The following is a 17,773-nucleotide window of genomic DNA, read 5'->3' as shown; positions in this document are numbered from 1 at the left end:
ATGAAGTGTGGAGCAATTAGAGAACTGGGGATGAGGACCTGTGGTGAATTGGAATTTCTTATCAGCGTAAGCATGTAGTGTGTCACATTTGTTCCAAGCCTGTCTCACAGCCCATTTCTTTTCCTGAGGGCTCTCAGGATTGGCTTGCTCCTTTTCTTTTCACTTGGATTACCTATTGCTTGCAACTAGAACTTTGTTCCCTCCCTGAGTTGCAAAGAAGAATGTGGTCTTGTAGTGTATCTTGCCTTCCCTCCCAGACATTCAGCACACTCTAGTAAAGGTTTTTACTGCTAGAAGAATTTGTAAAAGTTATCTCCCCATGTAACTCCTGACAGACCATAAACTAATTAGCTAGCTAGCTAGCTAGGTATTTATTATAAAGATCCTTTAGGGAAAAAAATAGAAGTGCTAGATGATAATGATGAATCTTTGCAATAAATTCTTGGAAGTAGAGAGGTTTGGATTGTGAAGAAGAGATGAGATGGAAATACTAAGGGGCATTGGTTAGAGAAAGGGAGACTTTTCTCCAACAGTAGAAATTACTTAGGAAGTAGGAACTTCAACAAGCTCCATATTATAAATATATGATAGTAGACTGCCATCAGTCACAGATAAGGCACTGCTAAGGCTATGGCCATTTTTCTTTTTTTAAATAAACTTAATACTTTTAGCTTTGTGATAAGTAATAAAAGCCTTTTGAAACAGTAATCTTGAATTGCTTGTTTTTTATATATATTTTTAATGTCTACCCTTTACACAGTGCTTAGCTGATTGTTGTTATCTTCTACCTGTTGATTTCCACTGTTTGCCTACGTGCAATGATCCACTTAGAAAAAGCAGTGCCATAGTTGCCTGCTTTCTTTTCCTGAAAGAAAAAGTCATACTGGAGGGTTCTGCTCGACTAAAACTTCATTAACTTGAGTGTTTATTAAGTATTTTTATCATTTCTGAAGATTTTGGCTATTTTTATGGTGAGTATAAATAATTGATTAGAAAATAGTTCCAGTTCTTTATGGTTTATGGGCATATGCATTTAAGTGTTCCATGACTAGAATCATTTATTTCTGGATACAGTCTTGCTCAAAAGAGAAGCCATGCCTTTTTTTCCTCAAAAGTTTTGTTTTTATTAGTAGCTAATTCATCAGTAGAATTTTACTTCTGTTTAAGTTTATGCTTACTGACTTCCCGCTCTGTTCCCTATTGTCTTAATTAACGTTAAGACAATGAAGCCTTACTGTATCATTTGTTCCTAGACAGTTTAGTTGTTTGGATAGGTCAGATGTTTCATGTTGATTATACTAATCTTTTCCTAGTCCAATTTTTAAGCCATAAAGGAATTTGAAAAGAATCTGGATAGCTGCAGTTAGAATTGCCAACGAAATATATATGCCAGTCAGGAGGGACAGATAAGAAAGCTTTGGTAAAATTCATTGTAGTGTAAGTAGTAACTTTAACTGAGACATTAGTTCTTTAAAACTATTTTTTAATTTGATTTCAACTAACATTTATTGAGTACTTATTCTGGACTTTAATAGAGAGTTTCTCAATCATTACTGTCAGAAGTAGTTATGGTCATCATAGTTCTTTCTCTTGATAGTGACTAAAAATTTTTTCAAATCATAAAGAAAATCATTTAATAAGAGAGAATTGGCCAAGTAGCTAAGTTTAAAAAAAGAAAAAAAAAAAAGGACTGTAGAACCTCTGGCATTCACAAATCTCCTAAGAGAAATTCCTGCAAACCACTATTTGAGGTAAGATGCTGGGCAGTGGGCTAGGTGTACTCCTTTACATTAACTTGGAGCTCTGATTTCTATGCAGGTCTCCTATAAATATTAGCTCATTTAATTCTTATGAGGAAGTGATAATTATTCATTCCCATTAGCAATAACCACATATCACAGGCTTTGATGGTGGCTTAGAAATGGTAAATATGTGAATGCCAACAATCTATTGTTTATTTAATTAAAGTATTGCAGTCATCATCAGTAAGCTTTTTTAAGATTTTGGAGATCATTTGCCAACTCCTGTCATTTTGTAGATAAGGAATGAGTCCTAGAAGGGGCTTGTCTAGTTGCTGTACTAATGCTAGTTAGTGACAGAACTACCTCGATTCTGGTGTTTAATTACTCAACATATTAAAATATTAACAATGAATGCATTTTTCTTACAGTTAATATTAGGGGTGTACATTAAGTTTTCTTGGCTTTTGTATTTGGCTTAAAATTTAGAGATAAGCTGAAATTTTTATTTTGAATTGCTTAATAAAGCTTTATTAGCACACTTAACCAAAGTTTGAAAGTATTTGCAATACTTACTGCATTAAATTGAGAGGATTATCTTGTAAAAATAGCTACAACTCTGCGTTTTTTATTTTTAACATCTTTATTGGAGTATAATTGCTTTACAATGGTGTGTTAGTTTCTGCTTTATAACAAAGTGAATCAGCTATACATATACATATATCCCCATATCTCTTTCCTCTTGCGTCTCCCTCCCTCCCACCCTCCCTATCCCACCCCAAAAATAGCTACAACTCTTAACTCTGAGGTATGCAGAGTGCATGATATATTGTCTTTCAGTCTTAAAGTGAATAATTTTCTTCTTTATTGTAAATAAAGTTCAGTGTTTGGCATGTATAGGAAACTGAATATAGTGAAGAACAGTGGGCAAATTTATGCTTTATCCTTTTATTTCATCTAAAAAGTAAATATTCGACTTGTAATGAAAGCCTGGGAATGGAGTTGGGGCTGAAGAAATGAGTTAAGTACAGTTCTAGTGGGGGAGAGACCCTTAAATTACAGCTCAGCATAATAAAGTCTGTTTTGGAGTTATGCATATGTTTTTTAGTAGCCAGGAAGGTTTTATAGAGGAAATGAATGTTGAGGAATGAGGAGGAATTGGTTAGAACAAGCAAGATGATTTGTAAATGTCAAATATAAATTTATTAGTTTTGACTAATAGCTTTTTTGAATATAGATCTGTAGGGAAATTTTTTATATTTTCAGAAAATACTCTTACAGTTAAGGAAGAGTGGCAGAATTTAAGGATGTCTTACATTAAACCTTTTGTTTGTTACTTATCAGTATTATAATAAAACATTTATGCCTGTTTTGCTTAGAGATAAAGTAGCTTGTTAACATCTTTAAAAATATTTAAGTTTTCATCAACATTTTAATGACTGTATGGTATTGCTTTACATGAGATATTGCATAATTTATTCAACCTACTATAACTGGAAAATTATCTGTTAAAATAAACAACTAGGGACTTCCCTGGTGGCGCAGTGGCTAAGAATCTGCCTGCCAATGCAGGGGACACAGGTTTGCGCCTTGGTCCGGGAAGATCCCACATGCCGTGGAGCAACTAAGCCCGCGAGCCACAACTACTGAGCCTACGCTCTAGAGCCCGCGAGCCACAACTACTGAGCCCACGTGCCACAAGTACTGAAGCCCACGCGCCTAGAGCCTGTGCTCCACAACAAGAGAAGCTACCGCAATGAAAAGCCCGCATGCTGCAACGAAGAGTAGCCCCCGCTCGCCGCAACTAGAGAAAGCCACGGGCAGCAATGAAGACCCAACGCAGCCCAAAATAAATAAATTTATAAAAAACAAAATAAACAACTATTAATTTCAACACATATGGTGTTGAAATTAATAGAATGGTTTATAAATTATATTTAATTAGAGTGTCCTGTGTCCTTGGGAAAAAGCATCTTGATCCTTGCACTCTATTTGTTGTTGGTCTTCCACTTTGCCTTATCAATTTATATCATAAGAAAAATATCTTAAGTTTTTTTCTAAGTTTAATCACATTCTGAAAAACGGCTTTCTATCATCTTCAGCAGAAAATCTGGAGCTGCTGTTACTGAATATAGTTATGTCAAATTCATGCATTCTACTATGTTGTAGGTCTAATTAAGATATTTAGGGTGAACCGAGGCATTTTATTGAAGGTTTGTGGTTTTGGACCTTAGTCTTAAAGTACATTAAATTTCTTATTCTGAATTCGGAAACAATAAAAATTTCTGCTTGTACTTTTTACTCTAAAGAAATTAAATTTTGTGGTGCAAAACATCCATGTTGGCAAACCGGACTAATTCTGTAAACATTTAAATTTGAAAACCCATGTCGTTTGAGTTCAAATCATAGTTGTTGATAATTGTGTTTTCCAATTCCCTTTCTGTCATTTTACCTTCTATATATTATGTGTATATAATTCTATTTGTAGAAACAATTTAACTATATGCAATTGCTGTTTTGTAGGTCAAAACAAATATCTGATTTCATATGATTCAATCAATAAGTCTGTTAAATATCAATAGGTGACTTTATTCATATTCTTTAACAGCTTTCCTACCAAAACCTTTTATTTTCATTTCATTTGTTTAGCAAAGGCCTCCTTATTTTCAGGTCTGTTTACTGTGTCTGTAAGGGCTGGAGCTATGATATAAAACCAGATAAAGGCCATGATAGCCTGTATAGTCAACCCTGGGATTCTAGGGATGGTCTGTGGGGAGGAATTCTCCCTGCCTATTCATGATTGTTTTATGCTTTTATCCGCTTTGGCATTATATGGAAGAATTTCTTTTCTGGGTGAAATTTAGATAGCCTTCAATTTTATTAAAGAGCTTATTGGAAGTAACTGTTTTTAAAAATGCAGCTTGGGTTTGTCAGTCATCTACATGTATAAGTTCATCAGACCTTTCTTAAGTTTCTGGACATCCTCTCAGTCACATTGCCAAGATCTTGACCTTGATGCAGTTATTTTTCAAGATCTTGCAAACTTTGTCCACTTCGGTCATTTCTTTGGCTCTTTTGACCAGCTACTTAATTATCCTGCAGATTTAACCTTTAACTCCACGTCTTTCATTTCTCTGATGTTGTACCTGAGCTACTGAGTCATGCAGACTTGTAGTTGCTTGGCAATTATTCATTCAGTTCTTCCGTTAACTTTTATGTCAAAATTCTCACGACTTGCTGCCCCTCCCCTCTTTTGTTTTACAGATCAACTCCCTGCCCCATCATGGTTTTTAGGGAATGATCTGAGGACTTTGAAATGATATGTAATGAGTTTTCCAAAATGACTATACCCAGTGGAAAGCAGGACATCAAAAATCTTGACCTAGTTTTTCCTTATCCCACCCCAGCCAAGTTATGTAACCTTTGAAGACCTCAGTTTTTCAATTTAATACGTCTCTATACCTTTTGTGCTTCTGTTCAGTAGAACAAGGTCTCATAAAGTTTCACTTTCATCTTAGGCCTTTGGTCTCATCTATTTCTGATTCATAAGCAATACCCACAGTTAACTCCTTTTTAGAATATTTAGTAGCCCCCTTATATTGGTTCCTTCCCTTTTGCCTTAAGTATGTATATTTTCCCCCTTACAAATGTATATTTTTATATGTGAACCTTTCTAGTAACTGTCAGATTTTCCTCTTACTGCTTAATTTTTCCAAGGAATAATTATGGCCATTATTCTCATTTTATCTTTACATAATCACTTAAGTTTAATCTTTATCTACTGATACTTTTCTTGCAGAGATAATTATTAACCTCATGCCTAATTCCTTTTTTTTCCTCTAAAAAAATGTTCTTAATTTTGCTCCTGTTTTTGAAGCTGTTTTAGTTTAGGCTTTTATGGTGTTGGTTGGACTATTTCAGCAGATATCTAATCTAGCTCTTTGCTTCCAATTACTTTTACCCCCCTCCACTTTATTTTTCCACTGTAGTGGCAGAGTTATCCTTCCAAAATATATTTGGTTTAGTTACTTCCAGGCTTAGGATCCTGGACTTATTTCTAAGTACCTGCAGAAGAGTCCATTTTGGGCAGCCCATACCAAAATCTAGCTGTGTGGAACTGCTCATTATTTCAGCTCATGCCATTTACATTCTTGGTACAAATAGGTGTATCTGTCTAAACTTGTATTCCTTTCCTGTCTGACAATGGGATACTACTTTAACCTTGTGACATTGGTTTAGATGTCACCTCTGTGAACAAGTGTTTCTCAGTTCTCTAATGTAGATTTAATCACTCCCTTTCCTGGAATGCTCCCATAACACTGGGCACTGACCTCTACCGTACCACTTATCACATATTATTTGTAGGTGGCATGAGGGGTGGTTAACATTTTAAGAGTTTGATAAAATCAACACGTGATGGAAGAAATAAGTTGTCCTCTTACCTTGAACTTAGATGTGGATTGTTTGCAAGACCTAAGGTTGACTAGATTGTAGCCAAATCAAATGGTATTTACGTGTCAAAAGATAGAGAAAATTTTAGATAGGTTTTCGTGTAAAGAAATAGGATTGGAAAGTAGTTCTGTCATTTGAAAGTCTAGAAAAACAGTTTAAATAGCCAGAATTGGACATACTTATCCAGAACTATTTAGTGTTGGAGTATTTTATACTCTAGAGGGCTGTTTTGTGTATTTCTTCAGACTTCATCTCTACGTGAATGAAATATCCCTCAATGATGCCTTTTGCTCTGAATCACTGCATACCAAGCAGCCTGTTTATAATTTGACTTCCAGTGTATCATTAAGACAGTAATGGAGTGGAGCACTTAGTGAACTCAAGCATCTGATTCACTTGATAGCTTATGTTTCACTGTATATTAATTGATAGAACTCTTACAAATCTGATTATTGCCAGTCTGTCTGATGTAGAATTGGTTGTACCAGAGAAACATGTTCTGTGTGTGTTCTGAATGGCTGAGGATACAGCCAAGGTGGGAGGCCTGTGGTAGGGTTGTTAGTCCACTTTCTTGAGTTTCCTTCAGCCTACACCTTTTCTGTCAGTGGCTCTAGGATTCTGCCAGTCACTGAAACTAAAGCATCCTGAAATAACCCTTGAGACATTCCTGTTTTATTCTATAGTTGTTTTCCTTCATGGTCAGTCACACTCAAAGTCTGATTGGTTTTCTACTGACCAAGTTTTAGTTTTGTTCTTTCCTTCCTAGTTTCAACTGTTTCTACCTTAGTCTTAGGTTTTCTCTTTAATTGCTCAATATATTGCTATGTCTAATTTTCCTTATATGTTACTTGCATTATTTTATTCTCCTACCCCTGACTGTTTAAAAAGTCTTCCAAGGTGATCTTTATAGACCCCTCAGCTCGATGCCTTCTCTTGGTTTTAAAGACTCTTTAATAATCTGAAATTCTGTCTTCATCTGATTTCTAACAATTCTTTGTCATATATTAAAGTCTGCTTTGGTTGAGTTAAGCTTTTTGCTGTCCCATGGTTACTCTGTTCACATTTGTCATTTAGCCTGGAAGTCCCTTCCTTGATTTCAGTTTACTCATCCACTCTATGAAACTTCTGTATTCAATTTTTTGAATTTCTGTAACTGTTGTTCATAGTACTATGCAGTTTTGTGCTCCAACATTGTCTTAATATATTTGTTGTTACCTAATATGATAATCTTGGATTTTAAGTTCTATTAAGACACATTGTTTTGTAGTAGTGTCATTCATTCTTTCAACCCTACTATGTGCCTTGAATTATTCTAAATGTCATTGCTCTGAGTATTTGGGTTATAATAGTCAGTGAAACACAGAAGTCCTTTGCCAAGTTTCTAGTAATAGCCAGTAGGATATTGGATGTATGTTAGGCAGACAGCCTATATTTTTTAATTAAATTTTTGTTTGCTTTTCTCATTTATGGATATAAATAAATAATTTCTGTAGTGACATAATTTGAATTTATAGATTTTTAACATTGTTTGGCCAAGACCCTAACTCATTTGTCACTATAATATATAGTGATTCTATATAGTTTTTATCACCAACGTAAGAGAGGCTGCACCTCTCCTTCCTGCAGTACTGTTACTACCTTTAGTGCAGTTCCTCCTTTCATACCTGGGCAGTTGTCTTAGTGCTGCTGGGTTATCCCTCATCCAGTCTTTACATGGTATCCAGAGCAACTTTTCTTAAATACTGATCTGGTCATACTACTTTTCATGGGTTTCCTTATTGTTTTCAGGCTAAATTCTAAACCTGTAAGTTTTGCTCTTTAGTATCTGGTTTTGGACTCCTGTCATCCTATGTGAAGCAGATATCACTGATGGTTTATCAAGCTGATTCCACCGAGTCTTGACTCATGCTTTACTTTCCATAATCCCCTTTCACAGCTTTTTGCCCTTAGTATTCTCTCTCTCTCTTCTCTCTTGCTGTGTTCTCATAGAATCCTCTGCCTATCCTCTCATAACTTTGTATTGTGAGGGTCCATTTACTCTGTTAGTGGACTGGTTGCTCATTGATGGCAGGGACTGTGCTGTTTCTCCCTATTGTGTGCAGGTGGTTCAGTGCCTGTAGTTTGTTACTTGATAAATGTTCATTGAATGCACTGAAACGACTTAGTGCATTCGGTTGGAAATCAGGGGTCTGGGTTCTGGATAAGTCTGTGACTGAGTAGTTCTGTGGTCTTTGCTGTTTGGACCCTGATTTCTTCATTTGTAAATTGTTAAGAGGTGGTTTGCTTAAATGCTCAGTGTGTGAATTCTAAGTTTTATGTGAATCTAGATTGAAATAACAAAGTTCACCCCTTTTGTAGTATAAATCATTTGAGCATCTCTAAAAAGTCTGTTTCAACATGTCTAGCTATCACTAAAATATGTAAGTTAAGAAACCGAAAATAGCAACGTCATTGGGTAACAGCCTCTTTCTTTTTTTTCCCTTCTTACTTATTCAAGGCGGGTGATAATTAAAACCTTTGGGTGGTGTGAGTCCCAAGTATGTATGCTGATTTGCCTTCTGATGCTAAACAATGTATACTTTGTTTCAGTCTGTTGTCAGCAGCAGAGCTAGTTTAATGAAACAAAACAAAATGTCAACTCCGCTGAGGTTGACATAATATTGTTCCAAGTTTGAATTTTAAAATTGCTGGGACTTCTGTGTTTGATCCCTGGTCAGGGAGCTAAGATCCCACATGCCTCAAGGCCAAAAAACCAAAACATAAAACAGAAGCAATATTGTAACAAATTCAATAAAGACTTTAAAAATGGTCCACATGAAAAAAAATCTTAAAAAAAAAAATTGCAACATGTTTGTTTTTAAGTTTGGGGAGTTTTTATTGACAGTATTGTCAAGCAAGGTAAAATACTGCTGTTTGATATATTTTATTTCTTGGAGAATTGTTTAATTTTCCTTGGTAAGAATTTTTTTAACCTACCCAGAAACGATTACTAACAAAAATTGAAATGATCATTCTTCTGTAGACTAAAGGCAAATAACTTTTTCTTGCTCTTCATGGCCTCAGGTTAATAGATTTGGAAAGGTTGAAACCTAAGTTGCCCCAGTGTTTCACCCTTCTTGGGTGCTTATGAGCTATTTCATAATTGACTTTCCCCAGGTCCAGTTATCAAGAGAATTGGGGCCTAGGGGCAATGAATCCAGACAGAAACCATCTCTTTGGTCAAGTTATTGTTTTGAGGCCCTAATAAAACCATTAAGGCCACTTGGGTCAATGACCCATATGGTTGTGTGTTTGAGAGTTCAGCCATGATGGACTTTATCGTTTCAGCGCATATCTACCCAGTTTAATAGTTTTTTCTTGTGAAATTTATGTTTGTTTATGCTTAAATTTACTTAAGCATTATCTTTTAATTAAAAATGAAAAATATTCAGGAAATTTGGTTTTTAAACGTTTCAAAAATTCTGTTTTGTATAAACTTAGACATACATAGACATTTAAGTTGGTCGGGGAAGGCAGGTTATTTAAATGGCTTGTTTTTAAATTTCAAATGATTGTGTCTCTTAGTTAATGAATTGAATACTTTATATTTCAATATGTTAATCCCTGGCATAAACACTGTAATTGTCAATTGTATAGTAATGTCTCAAAAGTTGATCTAAGTTTAGTATTAATAATATATTAAATTGATAACATATAATTCTATAAAATAGTTGCCATTTTGAAAATATATTCCAAGGACTCTTTTCTAAATATGTATGAAAAGGAATAACTTTGGGGACATATATTCCATATAATTTAAAAATTACTTCTCCAAAAAATTAGGTAGATTCTTGTACTGGGAAAAAAGCAACATATTTTCTTTCAGTACCACATATATAGTCACCTAACAGCTGATTCATTCTCAGAAAGATTTATTGACTTCTATTAGAAAGTTGGAAGAAAACTTCTATTATCTAATATATTTAACCCAGTATATAGATGAGGTTTTGAGAAAGTATTTTCAACTGCATTTAAAAAGATGGAAGTGGCATAGTAAGGTAAATGAATGGAGTGAAGTTACACTTTTCCATTGAATGTTTTTTAGTCAAACATTAACTACAACATTGAGAATGATGTTTGCCTTTCTTGGGGTTGATCTCTTTAGTTCCTCCTTTGCCTCAATATACCATCAGTCTCTGAATTCTTCAACAATATCCTTAGAATGCATTTTTCTTCTGAGTACCAGAGATAACCACAGTAATTTAAAGCGTCATCATTTCTGGTCTGGATCATTGCAGAAGCCTAGTTGCTATTCTTAATTCTAGTCAGTCCAATTTGCTGATTTTTGACTTCACATTCTTCAGTAGTGGGTTTATCAGCAGTTTATGCTTAGTGATTTGGAGTAAGAGGAGAGAGTTTGGCAAGATGCCTCTTTTCCCCAGTTCATCGCAGTCCATCATATATATATCTTCCAGATCAGTCTTTCTGAAATGCCATTTAATACCTGTAACATTTATTAGGTGTGACTAAGATATGATTTCTGCTATTAAGGAGCTTACACTTTAATAAATTGTTGTATATGTTTATGAAAGATTGTACTAGGTGACCTTGAAGATACTGTGATACTATCACATTTCTTTCAAGGCTAGATTGAGGTTCACTTTGTCCACAAAACTTTCCCTGACTAAAAAAATTATCTTTTGCTTTTAAGTCTATAATCTCAAATAGACTAACCTTCTGACCTACTTGCTAATATATTTCTTGGCCTTGTTCTGCCTGAAAGAGTTCTTTGTAGCGGCATTCATTGTATGGAGATTGCAGAACTTCTATCACAATCTACATAGAAAATAGGATAGTAAATTCAAGTGATAGGAAATGTGAAAGAAAAAAGGTAAAAATGTAACCTTTGATGTTAGGTGAATATAAAAGTGGTCTGAATCTTAACCCAATTGGTAGAATTTAAGGCATTAAAATATCCACAGTGAAACCAGAGTTGAGGCAGGTTTCAAAGGCATTTTAAAAACAGTCCTGTTTAAGAGCCATTTTACTTTTTTTAGAGAACAGTAAGTACATTTTGGTTCCTCTTTTTAAATTAGGCATTTGTTCTTTTACTAATTGATTTATAAGAACTCTGTATAATATCTAACAAGCGAATTATCCCTTTGTGATATGAGTTACATATACTTTTTCCCAGTTAGTCTTTTGACATTGTTTATATTGTTTCTCTGTGAATAAATTGGATTTGATTTTTCTTAAAATCTCATATTGTTGGAGCAGTTTTAGGCTCGTAGCAGAACTGATCAGAAGGTATAGAGGGTTCCATATCCCCTGTCCTGGCATGTGTGCAACCTCCTCCACTATCGACATCCCACATCATGATAGTGCATTTGTTACAGTGGTGTACAATCGATTGAACAGTTTGTTACAGTCGATGAAACCTGATTTTTTCAAAATTTTTTTGTGTTCTTTTATCACTTAGGAGACATGTCATTTTTTATGGTATGATTCCATTTATTTTGTTTTTTAAACTTATCTTTTATAGAAGTAACATTGGTTATTTTTTTGCAAAGTCTCCTCTATTCTTGAAATTAAAAACAAAGTTATCCCATAATAGTGATAATAATGACAATAACAACAAATAGTACTAATTCATATTGACTGCTTACTCTGTAACAGGCACAATTACTAACCACAGCTTGATTAGTAGGTAGGTTGAATTATTAGCTTCATTTTATAGAAGAGGAAATAGAGGTACAGAATGTTTGAATAACCTGTCCAGAAGGCATGCAGCTAGTAGATGGCAGATTCTATCCCAGGCAGTTTGGGTCCAGAGTCCATGCTCTTAAACCAGATAAACTATACTACTTTTTAAAAAACATTTTAACATTTTTTAAATGCACTTCTTTGGCATATTAGGTTTGAGGTAGGAATTCAACTTTATTTTTGGACTGCTTAGATAGAGGAAGAGCCAACAAAGAGGAGTATAAAGAAATGGTCATCTAGGTGGGAGTAAAGCAAGGGATTTGGTAGACCTTGTTGGGATTCTGCTGAGATTTAAGATAAGGAAGGGTAATTTGGCAAGATGAAGTGATTGTGATTGTAGGTGTTTTATAATGGAATGGGCAGAAGCAGAAGTCAGATGGGAACTGTGTGGGCATATGAGAACATAGAAACAGTGAAAACAAGTCTTTTGCAAAGTGGCTACGTATTTGAAGAAGGGGAGGGCTGTAGAATAAGGGAAAATTATTGGTATTTTTTAGAAAGGTGAAAGGTGTTAAAATGCTGATAGGAAGGATTTAAATAGAGAAGAGATTAAGGAAGATACAGGAGGGAAGCTATTCTTTGGTTAAGGTTCCTGAAAATCAATGAAAGGATTTGCTCTGAAGCATAGATAGAGGGATTTGCTTTATACTGAAGATGCTCTGTTATTTCTAGAGGGTGTGGGAGAAGAAGGGTGCAGATACAAGTGATTGTGAGCTTGTCGGTGGCAAGTGAGAGTTCTCATTTGATGCTGTTGTTTTTCTCTCTGTGAACTGGAAGATGTTCTTTACTGAGTAGAGAGTTAGAAGTTTGGGGGGGGCGGATAAATTAGGAGTTAGGGATTAGCAGATACAAATTACTATATATAAAATAGGTAAATAACAAGGTCCTGTTGTATAGCACAGGGAACTATATTCAATATCTTGAAATAACCTATAATGGAAAAGAATATGAAAAAGAATATATATGTGTGTATATATGTATTTATGTATAACTGAATCACTTTGCTGTGATTGTAAATCAACTATACTTCAATAAAAAGAATTGTTAAAAAAAGTTTGAGGGAGGTTGGAGGTGTGAGGAGATGGGAGAAGGTTTGAATTAGGTATTACAGAGAACAAGAGAGGGATTGATGAGAGCAAACTACGGGCATTTTTGGACCTTGTTGAAGGCCCACCCACTGGAAGTTGGTGATGACAGCATGAATTAAAATTTTTTTTCTAGTGACTTTCAGGCCAGTTCTGTTATCACACTTACTATAGTTAATGCTCTTTAGTCATTCACTACCACCCTAGGATTTAAAAAAACGCATACTGCTTTTAGACCTAGCCATGGTAGTGTTTTAAGTGTGTTGAATAGAGTAACTTTGGAGAAGGATGAAAAAAACAAAATCACCATTTTTCACTTCATTTTGGTACACTTAAGTAATGGAGAACATTTCTTGGGAATAGATTTTGAATGTGTATGCTACTTTAACTTGTAGAGGATTATGAGAGGAGATCACGTATTTTAAGTTTAAACATATGTGGTCTTGAATACCTAAATGGCAGAATAATATGTATTTTGGTAGTAAATCCATCTTTCTTAAAGTATAATTTTCAAAATGTATAGAAAGCTTTTCAGCAATGTCCTCAAATCTAAATTCGTTCATTGTTAAACTTGTTTGTTTGTTTCTTTACACAGGGTGTGATAGGTATACAGCTGGTTGTTACCATGGTGATGGCCAGTGTCATGCAGAAGATTATACCTCACTATTCTCTTGCTCGATGGCTACTCTGTAATGGCAGGTAAGGCAAGGATAGGCTGATTCTGACTGGCACTTTCAAATCTTTGTTTAGTTTACCAGGCTGATTAACTTCCTAGAAGTTAAGTGCTAATTCCAATTTTCTAAAAACATGAAAAAGGAAAATAATGAGGAAAATCTAGCTTCCTTATTTCTCTTACTTGAGGTATTAGTAGTTTATCTGTTTAGTACAAAGGTAATAGGGTCATGGTCAAGAATTTAGTCCCTTCCTTCTCTATCCCTTTCTGTCCATGGCCACTGGAACTATCACATGACTTTTCTAGTTACCTTTAATAAAAGTTGGTCAACAAGAGGAAGAGACTGTAAATGGAAGTGCTTAAATATTTTTACCATTGTTGGAAAAAGTGACTCAAAGCACATATCCTATTATTGGTGACTTACTTGAGAGTTTATTATGAGAATTAGGGGCTCTTTTTTTACTGCAAATAATTTTAAACTTTAATTTAGTGAGGAGGAGATGAAGTTGTTTTGTAGGATTTTAATTTTGTTTACTGCAGTTTAAGCTTACTACTGTCGCCTCCTTCTGCAGAGGAGGTAAGTTACCTTGCTGAAATTTGTACAATAAAAGTATAAAATCAAAAGTAAAGAAGTTAAATATAGGAGGTGTAGTGAGGCAAAAGCAGTAAGACTCTGCATACAGAAATACATGCCACAATCTTGTGTAATTATGAAAGGTAAATTATAGATTTGGTACCATGACTATAGTTTTACTCCAATTGTTTGTCTCTAATAAATAACCAAATTCTATTATTGATTTGTATATCAATTTTCTTTTGTTTAGACCGTTTGAAGTTAGAAAACAATGGATAGCTATTATCCTCGTAATGATTTCATATACTGCAAAACCAATAATAAGCAATTCTATCCATAAAGCTTAAATTTATTTTCTAGTTTTAAGTATATTCTTCTTCTCTAATGCTTTATACTTTTTCCTTATCAGTGTTTAAATATAGGAAAATATTATTTAGACTGCTTAAAAAGTTTTTTTGAACACTGATAGGCACACACATGTGTGTGGAATGTGTGAGAGAACAGCAGTTTAAAAATGTATATTTTATTAGCAAAGTAAATAATGACTAAAGTTTTAGTAAAGTTAAATAAAAGCTTCATCAAAGCTATTTATAAGTGAAAAAAGTAAATCATCTGTGACTAGTTTTTAACTATGTACGTTTATGCCCTGTGCAATCTTCCTTTTTTTGCTTAGCAAAAACCCTTTTTTGTAGATCATGAAAGGGTGAACATCTGCTGGGCAAATACCATTAATTCTAAATAAAAGGAATCTGAATTAATAAACTAGGTAAAATACATATTAAGGTAGCTTGTTTTCTACTAAGAATTGCACATTTCTAGATTTTTGTTTATGATGAGTCTCCAGGGAGACTTCCAGGTCTCTTTTGGCTTTAAAGATCTTTGCAGTCATGTCCCTGTTTAGTCTATAGGCAACTTCTACTTTCTTACATAATCTGCAATGCATTTGTTTCTATAAAACTAAAACTTCAGAGCTTGAAAACTGATTCTTTTTGTTAATATTGGAACAATATATTTAAAATCTTTACACATTTGATAAGTATGTGTCATAAGTATATATATTGCTAATTTGAAGAGGAGCTCAACCTTCAAAAATAAACGTGAAGTTGATGTTTTTTGTGATCTTGATTTGCTTTTATAAATAGATTAATTTTAGTGGTAATTAATGCTGTCTCTAATTCCAAATCAGGTTCCAAGGATACCAATCAGGATTTTCTAGTAATAGTTACTCTTCTGCTATAGTTAGTTTCATTTCCTTTCTGTTTTTGTTTGTTTTGCTCTGTGTTCTTAAGATCATCTATTTTTCTTTAATATTAATTCTGAAATTTTTAGGTCATGAAGCTATATTGCTCAATGTTGCCTAACTGTTGAATAAGAATATTGATTTAATCATTTTGGAATAATTATTGTTTTGCCAACCTTTTGTGATATGAAATGATACTGTTTTAATATTAAGAAAATCTAAAATCTCTTCTAAATTGCTCATGTAAAAATATTATTGATCAGAAATGACAGTTTGCATTTTAAACCATATGATGTTGCTGAGTTGAAGGAGAAAGATCTGCGGGCCTTCTTAGATTATCGGCTCTAAAATACTTGAAGAAATTTAAAGGGAGAGGCTTATGAGGACTTTTAAAATTATGAATAGTGTAGGATGGTTTGGGAGTGACTATACTGAATAGCTATTTAATAGAACTATTCAAGTGAATAGATGTGTAGATACCACGATAGGTTAATCATGGGTATGACAGAAGAAACTTCTTTTTAGTTTCGGTATCTGTTGACTTAATATTTATTCCACTAGTATCATATCTTCAAATTGTAAGTATTCATATTTTTCTTAAAAGTTATGGCTTCTCTTTTTATCATGTAAATTAGTTTCTGTCCATATCTCTTATCAACCTCTGTCTCTTTTAGAATGGAAGGTGTGAAGTGGCACCTGTTTGTATTATGTTGACTTAATGAGTAAGCCTGCCAACTTCCTGAAGAAGTCAGTACCTTGAAGGAATTAGCAGTTTTTGCTTATAAATTAACCTGCTGATTTTTTATATTGAAAATTGACTAGTTTTCTAGCTCTTGTTAAATAACATTTATATATTGTAATTAGTATTGTAGATATCTAGTTTTCAAAAAAAATAATGCAGTCTTTAGCCTGGTTTAATTCCATTAACATTACCTTTACAATGTTATAGAACTTCGTACTGATAAAATTTTTATTTCTGTTATCTCATTTGGATCTCTACACTCTGAACTTGGAAGAAGAGATGTATTGGGATATGTTATGACCTCATAAATCTTGGTGTCTGAACTTAATAAAAGTTTCTCACTCAGTTCCTCAGACAGGAATCAGGGTCAAATGGGAGTACCTGAGAGGGGTCAGGCAGCTCTTTGTGTAGATCCTTCACAAAATGATGATTCAAGGATTCAGCTATCCTTCAGGTGGTTACTTAGGGATTCTAGGCTTCTTCTGTCTTGTGGCTCCTCTGTTCCTTCTGCTGCTTTGGAGTCCTTCTATTAGATGCTATGCCGGTTGGCAAGTAGAGAGAGAGTGGGCTGTGGATTTTTCAGGAGATTCTAGGGGCCAAGCTTAGAAGTAGATATATCATTTTTGCCCACATTACATATTCTGGAGCCCTATGACTGGTTCAGGCCAAAGTGCACAGCAGGCTGGGAAATACACTTTTCATTGTACCTAGGAAGTAAAAGCAGGATTGGTAAGTGCCTAGTCCTTCTTTGCTGTAGGTGATATTGTCTCCATTTTTACAGGTGAGAAAATTTTATCTTTACTCCTGTTCACATACTGAAAAATGAAACAGATCCAGGCCCTTTACCCTGGAAGTCTGATTCATAGTCTAGTAATTATTTGATTTATGACTGCTCATCAAATTCCAGATCCTTGTCCTGGAGCAGACATACTTGAACCAAGGTTTGAATTTGGTGGAGGTGATCTTTTCCACAACCACTGTGACTTCTGCTGGCAGCTTATAGAGTAAATTATTGAAGGTTTTCTTTTTTCTACCTTTTTTCCCTAGCTGTGCTTAGCCTTCTAGAAGATATCCTCAGGTTATAAGCAGTATATGGTTTCACTTTACTTACTTACTCTTTACTTATTCTTCTGGCTTCTCTAGGATTACAGTCACCCTTTATTCTAAGTTAAAAGGCACATCAGCATTTTTCTGATTACCAAAAGCATGCTAAGTGTGAAGAAGAGTTTAAGAAATATCATCTGTTAAAACTATACCTCTCCTCACCATATGAGATGACATTTATTCCACATTACTAAATTATAATTATTTTGTATTGCATTCTTCCAGTTTTTTAATAGATAAATGTTTTTCTTCTAGAAAATGTTATTCTCCTTTTTTTACATGCCTTTTTATATAACTATCAGACTGTTGAGGCATTCCTGCTTTAACAAGAATTTAAGCAGCAAAATTTTTCTTGCCATAACCTGTGAGCAAGTATTACTGACCTTGAAAAACTCAGGTGTGAAGAGTCTAGTGCTCTTAGG

The 17,773-nt window shown here is 34.2% G+C and overlaps 1 protein-coding gene across 4 annotated transcripts in view; it reads left to right on the top strand.

Moving 5' to 3' along the window:
• Positions 1-17,773, top strand: part of TMEM161B (transmembrane protein 161B) — a 132,793-nt gene that overhangs the window by 7,189 nt on the left and 107,831 nt on the right. For all 4 annotated transcript variants that reach the window (XM_061187985.1, XM_061187984.1, XM_061187983.1 and 1 more), the window contains exon 2: positions 13,614-13,717. In XM_061187985.1, the coding sequence (XP_061043968.1) occupies positions 13,614-13,717 (104 nt within the window). The remainder of the gene's footprint in view (positions 1-13,613; positions 13,718-17,773) is intronic.

This window comes from Eubalaena glacialis, chromosome 4 (genome assembly GCF_028564815.1).
Source record: "Eubalaena glacialis isolate mEubGla1 chromosome 4, mEubGla1.1.hap2.+ XY, whole genome shotgun sequence".
Lineage (NCBI taxonomy): Eukaryota > Metazoa > Chordata > Mammalia > Artiodactyla > Balaenidae > Eubalaena > Eubalaena glacialis.
This window is presented reverse-complemented; position numbering and strand designations above follow the sequence as displayed.